The sequence below is a fragment of the Miniopterus natalensis genome, chromosome 9 (assembly GCF_054644295.1).
Source record: "Miniopterus natalensis isolate mMinNat1 chromosome 9, mMinNat1.hap1, whole genome shotgun sequence".
Lineage (NCBI taxonomy): Eukaryota > Metazoa > Chordata > Mammalia > Chiroptera > Miniopteridae > Miniopterus > Miniopterus natalensis.
Genome location: NC_142089.1, coordinates 24,904,360 through 24,913,403, shown reverse-complemented (window position 1 = coordinate 24,913,403; position 9,044 = coordinate 24,904,360). Strand labels below are relative to the sequence as shown.

Here is a 9,044-nt window from a genome sequence, read left to right as displayed (position 1 = left end):
AATAAAGGAATTTTACACAAAAGGAAGTCAGAGAGTAAATAAATGATCTAGTCAAGACTCAAAAGTCTGGACAGCACAGAAACCCCAGGCCATGAACTTGGTCAAGAGAAGGGCAAATGGTCAGCAAGTTATGATCAAAGCAGGGGCCTTGTACATTGATCCTGGGTCTTAGTGGCAGCAAAGACTCCCAAAAAGTCGCAGCAGTTGTCACTAAGACTCTAGGTTGGAAGGATGATGATGCCAAGCTCCTCAGACTGAGAGGAGACAGGCAGGCAGAACCTAGCTTGGTCGTCGGTATAATGAAGAGCTTGGCCTTGGAATCAGACAGACCAGTTTGAATCCCAGATCAGTCATTAGGTTGGGTCATTTAACCTCTCAGAATTTTCTTATCTTGAAAATGTGGATACTGCTACCTTGCAGGATTGCTCTGGAGATCAAAGGTAATTGGTGTTTAATAACTGGTGCTCAGCAGATGTCTGATAGATAGCGACTTTTATTATTAGGGCATCTGAGAATTCACACATGCCAGTTTGGGTAACTGTGTTTAAATATTTTGTATGGAGATTTTCAAGCAGAAAAATGTATGTGAAATAAAAGTGCTTTGTAAACTGTAAAGTGCCATACAAATGTCAGGGAATCATTTGCGAAGTCCTCTTTTAGAGCTGGGAAAAAGACAGGTTTTGGATTTGGGCAGAAGTAGGTTCAGTTCCTGACCCTGCCATTTACTTGCCATGTCACCTTGGGCAAGTCATTTTCTGTCAGCCTGTTTCTGCCACTGTCAAATGTGGGTAAGTCTAACTTCACAGGGTTGTTGTGAGAATTCAGTGGGATGAAAGTATGAAACTCCTGGGCACATCCCTTGCTGGGTGGGTGGCAGGGTCCCATGTGATAGGTCAGGTTATGGGCAGCGTCGGTTCCAAGCCTGGTGCCACAGTCCCATTCTGTCAACTGGCTACAATGAAGAGGGCCCTTCACTCCAGAGCAGGACACCAAGCTGGCAAGTAGGGGGGGGAGGTCTGTTGAATTTATTGGAGGAAATCTGGGTGAACACTACTATGTAGAAAACACGAAAATCTGCTCTGTGGAACCAGGCCTAAACCAGGGCAGAATCGAGAATGGTCCCTGCTAAGTTGTCCCCAACTCAGGCACTAAATTATTGCTACTAAGGGCAAAGAAACCTCATCATGGGTTCATCTTACCCCACTCCTCGCCCCCTACTCCTTGCCACTGTCATTTTTCCTAGAATAAGTGCTCGAGCAATACTCTAAAGCTGAAAAGGTTGGCACTAACTTCCCACAGAGCAAACAGACCAGGGCCCCATCAAGAGGCCATACTGGCTCCCACCTCCAGGCAACCCCTTGGTCCCAGGCCAGCCCTCTAAGTGGTGAGTGCAGCGAAAAGGGCATCCTCTCAGAATCAAGGGAGGCCCAAGCTTGAACTCTGGTCCTACCACGTACCTGTTGTGTGACTTCACAGCAAGTGACTTCACCTTTCCTCCCTTGTTTCCTCATCTTACTCCCTAAGGGCTGCCGTGACAACTAAATTGAAATTCCACTCTCTTCCAGAATAGTTGCAGAGAGACCATCTCCCCCGCTCCCACTTCTCTGATGCCCCCAATAAGTACACAGGTCCTTTACATTGAAGGGTTTTACTGCTAATCACACAGGGAACAGATGCACATTGGGGTGGGGATAACAAGTCACACACATGGGGGAGTGTGAAGGTCCCTGGACCATGGCTCCCTGTTGGCTTCCCTTTCCTTTCTAAGGCAGGACCTCAGACCTCTTCTCCAGGCCAAGGAGGCCCCTTCCGTGGGGAAGACTGCTGCTCCCAGCCCAGCTGGGGCACAGTGGATGGAACTGGCAGGCCATGGCAGTGGACCCTAAGCAGTTCATACACAATTGTGAGCATCTTCAGACAGTGGTGCCCATCTCACAGGTACTTCCTCAAAGGCCAGGGACGGCTGCCCTACTAAAATGAGCATGTACTAAACCTATTTCTCTTTCACCCCAAGGAGATGAAGCCAAGACCAGATCCTCTGACTTTCCAAGGCAAGAAATTGGCTTGGAAAGGGGCAAAGAATTTACCCTTCTCAGCACCTCCTGGAGACCCTGGCTTCAGAGGCAGCAGGAAACCATTCTCCAAAGTGCCGTGAAGGGCTTGAGGTCAAGGGGGCAGCAGCAGATCCTACTGATCTTCCTACACTAGGTTGGGGTCTCTCTCTCTCTCCCCCCCGCTCCTTCAGCTGGAATCTTTCCCAGCCTGTTCTCCCATGTGCGTCTTCTGGTGGCGGATGAGATTGGAGCTCCGGGAGAAGTGTTTCCCACACAGGGTGCACCGGTAGGGCTTCTCCCCTCTGTGGGTCCTCTGGTGTGCTCCGAAGTTGGAGATATCGCTGAAGGTCCGCCCACACTCGGCGCACTCGTAAGGCCTCTCGCCGGTGTGGGTGCGGTGGTGCACCCCGAAGCTGGAGCTGTTGCTGAAGCTCTTCCCGCACTCGCAGCAGATGTAGGGCGCTGGCTCCAGGTGGGTGCGGTGATGCACAGCCAGCGTGGCACTCTGGCTGAAGCTCTTGCCACAGATGTCACAGCGGTATGGCCGCTTGCCCAGGTGGTCCTGCTGGTGCGTGGTGAGATCCGAGCGTCGCCGGAAGCTCTCCTGACACTTGGGACATTTGTAGTGCTTCTCCTCCAGGTGGATCCGCTCGTGCCGGATGCGGTTGGAGCTCCTGGAGAAGCTCTTGCCACATTCAGAACATTTGTAAGGCTTCTCGCCCGTGTGGATCCGCTGGTGTGTTCTCAGGTTGGAGGTATTATTGAAGGTTTTGCCACACTGGGCACATATAAAGGGCTTCTCGTCGGCCTCAAGCCTTGGATGAACAATGGGGTCCCCGGGCTCTCCAGTGGGGACAGCGACTTTCTGCCATGGCTTTTTTGGATGGATCTCTTGTGGCCTCTCCGACAGGCTCTCTTGCCCATGCTCTTTCTCCCCATCTGGGATCTGAAAACCCTCTGAGTCATCTGCTCTCCAAGGCTTACCCCGCTCCCCTTCCTCAGGCAGGTGCTGTTCTGGATTCGGCTCCTTCTCACTGCCCATCTCTGAACCCTGAGAAGAACACAAATGGCCAACACCTTTATTCCTTGGGTCAGGCCAGGCCACAGGGAATCTTGTTCTGTCTGAGGGGTATACACCTTACCCATGGAACCAGCCATCAGAAGTAACCTCAGTGGGAATACTTGCAGAGAATGCCTTTACTTACTAAGTTGCAAGTGAACAAACTTCCAGATATTTAAAACTACCAAACCACCACCAACCAACAGATGATATTTGTCCACCACCAACAGATGATATTTGTGCAATCTGTATACTATTTTTCTTAATACCACTAAACGATAATAGTCTAGACTATAATGTATGTGCAGGTAAAGGAGCTTCCACTTCAGAATGAGTTCAGTTTTTCTGCCTAACTGTAGGTTAACTGAAGCTCCTGTTTAAATCTTTTTTTGAAAAACCTTAAAAGCATCCATCTGTGTGCCTGCTTTCAAAATGAATATAACAGAACCGCTAATTCTTGAGGCTCTCCTAGTTGTTTACAAGGCCCAGCTCTGGATCCTCTTAAGTGTTCTTCCACCTTTCCCTTCCCTTCCCCGGACCTCACCATAATCCAGCAACTAAAGAGTTAACTAACATCTGAGCCCTCCAAGACCTACTGCAGAGCCTGGGCCCTGTCTGTTCTGATTGGTCAGTTCACACTTCCACACTCAAAACCATACACAGTCAAGTGCCTGCACACACATACACCACAGGCACAGCCATACTCACATACCACACACACTCAGCCACGTTCTCACACCACACATACATACCACTCAGTCACACATATACACACTCACATCACTCTCACAGCACACACAGCCATACACATGCGTATCAAATACATCACACACAGCCCTCCCACACATACAGCCACAGACGTGGCTACACAACCATATATCATATACACATACAGCTATATTCTCACACCACATGCAATCTCACACACACATACACAGCCACACTCTCACATGCCACGTACACACAAAGACATACATACACAGACACACAAATTACACTCCCCTCCACGCAGCTATACATACACACACACACACACACACACACACACACAAAGCACTCTCCCCATACATTGCTACCCACACACATACATACAGACATACATGCAGTGTCTAGCACCAGGCCTACTTATGCAAACATCGGTAAATGCTTACTAAGCTGCACACTCTCCTCTGAGGTCCTACAGCCAAGGATGAGGGGAACAGGGGAAGAAAAAGGGACTTCTGATAGGAGGAAAGTGTGGTGTTTCCTCTGGGCCTTGAAGAAATAACATTTCAAAAGGCAGAGTGGGCTGCTGAAAATACTGTAGGGTGATGTGAACAAAGGGATGAGGGAGGGAAGCACAGACTATGATAGGACACTGACGATAGAAAATGAAAGACTGAGCTTCCTTCAAATCGGCAAGTATTTTTGGAAAACAGCAACATAAAGTAATGGGGGGGCACTGACTACATTGAGGGTTGGATCCCAGTGGTGACACATTATCTTTATAACTCTACAGATTATTCAACCACTCTGAGCCTCAACACTCACATTGCTAACATTGTGATAACTACCTACACTGCAGGACTCTACATTAGAGAAAATGTCTACACTATGCTCAGTGTAGTGTGTAGCACGTACTAGTCATTCAACAATGACAGCTACTACTAGTTGTTGAAGACACTATTTCCTAGACCTGTGGAGAATACCAGAATGAAAAAGATCCCTTAAGTGATCTTGTTAGGAGAAAAAAAATTTTTAAATAAAAAATGATACAAGACCACCCTAGCTGGTGCGGCTCAGTTGGTTGAGCGTTGTCCTGTACACCAAAAGGTCATGGGTTCGATTCCCAGTCAGGGCACATACTCAGCTTGCCAGTTCAATCCCCAGTCGGGGCATGTATGGGAGGCAACTGATAGATGTTTCTCTATCACACTGATGTTTCTCTCTCTCTCTAAAATCAACAAAAACATATTCTCAGGTAAGGATTTAAAAAAAAAATGGTACAAGACCGTATATAATCTAAATCATGAAATATGGACAGAGCCTCAAATCTTTTAAGAAGCGAGATCAGAAAACTTTCTATAAAGGGCCAGAGAGTAAATATTTAGTAAATATTTAGGGCCACAGGATCTCTGTTGCAACTACTCAACTCTGCTGTTGTATTGTAAAAGTAGCCATAGACAATACATAAAGGAATGCAGCTATGTCCCAATAAAACTTTATTTAAAATGAAAGGAGGCAAGCTATCCTTTACCAACCTGTTACAAAGTATTTCTTGAAGAATCCAGCTAAGCAATGTGAAAACTAGGCTTGCTTCCCTTTTAAATATTAAGCTGAACATCAGGAACAGCTTATTCATTGATACTTACTGTTTCCTGGCTATCCTTTTAAAAATTACAGCCCCCTCCCACACTCACAGCCCCTCTGCCCCACAGCACTTCCCACCATCTAACATTGCATTTATTTATATGTCTCTTATTTATTATCTGTCTCCCCTGCCAAAATCTAAGTCCCATGAGGGCCAGGGTCTTTCATTTATTCACTAATGTAGCCTGAACTCCTACAGTAGTGGCGGTCAGATAGAGTAGATCCTTCACAAATATTTGTTGAGTTGAATAAATGAAGGTGCGGCCTGTCTCCAGGACCCATGTCATGCTTGTGTCCGTTCTCACCCACTGTCCCTCAGCAATCTCTTCATTCCTGCGCATTTCTTCCTTTATGCCCCCACAGAACCTTGTACTTGCTTTTACAGTGATCTGCACTTGTCCATTTACATATCTGTTTCCACTAGTAGTTCATAAGCCAGGGGTAGGGACTGTACTCTTGTACAGTAGAAGGTTAAGTTCCAGGAGGACAGGGGCTGCGCCTTAGTCACCTTTGTACCCATTCCTCAGTGCCTCGTACAGCACCTGACACATTATACACGAACTAATAATAAGAACAGTTAACATTTTTAAAGCTCATACCAAGTGCTAGGCCCTGGACTAAGCACTACATATGAATCATCTCATTTTATTCTCACATTTTAGAAATGAGGAAACTGAGGCTCAAAGCAACAGTAAGTTGCCCAAGGACACACAGCAAGTGAATGGCAAAACTGGGACCTATGCCCATCATCCCAAAGTCAGTGCTTTTACGTGCCACACTAGTGTTGGAGGGGGCGAGAGGGAAGAAGGGAAGGAGAAAGGGAAGGATGGAAGGAGGGAAGGAGAGGAGGGTGGGAAAAAAGAAGAAGAGAAGAAAAAACAGTGCCACTGGATTTCAAATGACAGGCACACCTCCCTAGAGAGGTCAGGGATGAACAGCTTCAGGACAAAGGTGGTATTCCAGCTGGGGTTTGCAGGATGGGCGAGCAAGGTGGCGACTCACAGAGAAGGGGAGCCCACCATCTGCTGAAAAGACAGTGGCAGGTAAAGTACAGAGGCACTTTCCTATCACCTTTCAGAGATTTGGGTGAGAAAGCGGCCCATCCCACTTGTCTTCCTGGGAGGCTGAGGTACAAGGAAGACCAACAGTGAAAGGGCCCCGCCGGGCCTGGCTCGGCGGTTGAGCATCGACCTAGGATCCAGGAGACCGGGGTTCGATTCCCCGTCAGGGCACATGCCCGGGTAACAGGCTCATCCCCAGGCTCCCCAGTCGGGGGCGTGCAGGAGGCAGCCGATCAGTGACGACTCTCTCATCATTGAGGTTTCTCTCTTTCTCTGAAATCAATAAAGATATTTAAAAAAAGTGGAAGGGATTCTGGCAGTGGAGGAGGAGCCAGGTCTAACCAGAAATGGGGCTGGTCAGATGCTGAAGTCCAAAGGCCTGGACTAGAGGGAAGAGACCACGCTGGAAGTCGGCCTGAAGGGCCGAAGTTTGGGTTCTTCAGGGGCAAGTCAAGGCCCGGGGGAGAAAAGGGGTAGAGGAGCGTGGGAAGGCCAGAGGAGAAACGGGAGCTGTACAGGGTGCTGGTTAACGGGCCGGAGGTGGAGGCGGATGGAAGGGGTCCGAGGGTCCCAGGCGCCGGTCGGCCGGCAGGGCGCCAACGCCGCGGGCGGGGGCGGGGGCGGGGGCGGGGGCGGGGGCCGCGGCCCGGCCGGCTGCGCGCTGCGGGCGGCGGAGCCCGAGGCGAGCCCCCGGGACGAGCGTCCGCGGGACGGGCGTGGGGCCGGAGGGGTGGGACCGGTGGGCTGACCCAGAGGTACGGTCAGCGGCCGGGGGCTGGAGTACTCAAAGGCCACAGGAGAAGGGCCGGAGGGGAAGGACGGGGCGGCAGGCTGGCGCGGGCCGGGGGCGGAGGACCGGGGTCGGGATCCCAGGGCCCCATTTGCCTCCACTGGGTCCGGGGAGCAAAGCCACAGCCTCCGGCTCCCCGGAGAGGTGGCAGGAGCCACGCGCAGAGTCCCCGCGAAACTACGTTCGCCTCCACCCCGCGTGCTCGGGCCCAACCCGGACCCACCTCGCTCCCGCCGCTCGGTCAGGGACAGCGCTCCGCGGAGGGCCGGGGGCGGGGCCGGAGCCGGAACCCGGGGAGGCTCCACGCGGCCTCCCCAGGATTGGGTCCTGGGAACTGCCCTCCCTTCCCATTGGCTGCACCAGCTGCCACAACGCAGGAAACCCGAGCCGACCGCCAGCGAGCCTTGGACGGGGTGGACTGCTGGGAGTTGTAGTCCTGAGGAAGACTAGGCTCGGAGGAGAAAGGTGCCGAGTGGGGAACCCGGGGGACGCTGGGTTTCCTCCCGAGGTCGGCAGGTGTCCTTCTGCGCGTGAGCGTTGAAAGCCCAACGTGCAGGGCCGCTGGCCTGGGAACTTGTAGCGCATGTAGAGCTAACCTCCGTGACCTCCATGAGTCGGTGACTCTGGGTGGTTCTGTAGGCATCCCGCGAAGCCTAGAGCCCCGAGCCTCAATCCAGGTTCATACTTTAAAGTCAAAGGGTTGAAGAGTCTAGAGATCATCCATCCCAATCCACTTGTCAGGAAAGCTAAACCTTCCCCATCCTAGGAGCCATCTCCAGGTCTCCTAACACCCCTGCACACGGATTTTTCTGGGTTCCGTGTATTTAAACCTGACTGTTCATCAATCCTGGCGGAACAAGACCACTAATGTATACCCAGAATTAGGATTTTATTTTTTTTTTAGGTTTCTTTTTTTTTTTAAAAGCCTAATTAAATAGGTAGACTAAAATTCTACAGGCTTCTCATATCTGGATGGTATTTCAGCACTAAGAGTATTCTCTTCAGAGCTAAATAAACCAGATTTATAATCCCAGTTCTAGCACCTAGCCATTTGGAGCACCATTTACCTCCCCTATAAAATCCCTGGCAGAGTTGTTGTAAGGATATATCAAGCTTCTGCCTCCACAAATGCCAAGTCTCTTTCCTGCTGGTAAATTCTCTTGGGTGCATCCCATGTGAACAATGTTAGTTTTAAGACTGGGATAGTCAAGAAAGTGAGTTTGAAACCGAATATGGATGAGTGACATATAAATACCCCCCCACACTATTAGTTTATAAATTGATGTAAATAAAATGCTGAGAAGGCAGACTCAAATAAAATTATGGCTTTATTTTTAACTGTGGTTAAAGCTTGCTTGGGTGAATTCAAGTCTGTCTGGAAATCAATCCCGTAATGTGTTCTTCTCTTATCAGTCCAAAGTCTTTTCCTACAACTTCTCATTCATAATGAAAATAACGAACAATATATACCAAACTTTTATTTAAGAACTGTACAAAAGCAAATGAAAAATTCTACTTGGTATGGCTCAGTGGGTTGGAATGTGGTCCCATACACCAAAAGGTGGCAGGTTTGAATCCAGTCAGGGCACATACCCAGGTTGCAGGTTCAATCCCCGGTCAGGGCATGTACGAGCAGCAACCGGTACATGTTTCTCTCACATCAAAGTTTCTCTCTCTTTCTCTCCCTTCCCCTCTCTCTCAAATCAATTATATATATATACATATATATA

At 49.5% G+C, this 9,044-nt stretch overlaps 1 protein-coding gene across 1 annotated transcript; it reads right to left on the bottom strand.

The window, feature by feature from the left end:
* Positions 1-2,052: 2,052 nt before the first annotated feature.
* On the bottom strand, positions 2,053-3,112 carry ZNF691 (zinc finger protein 691). The gene has a single exon (XM_016222237.2). The coding sequence runs from the start codon at positions 3,094-3,096 to the stop codon at positions 2,242-2,244; it is 855 nt and encodes a 284-aa protein (XP_016077723.1). The 5' UTR covers positions 3,097-3,112; the 3' UTR covers positions 2,053-2,241.
* Positions 3,113-9,044: the final 5,932 nt, after the last annotated feature.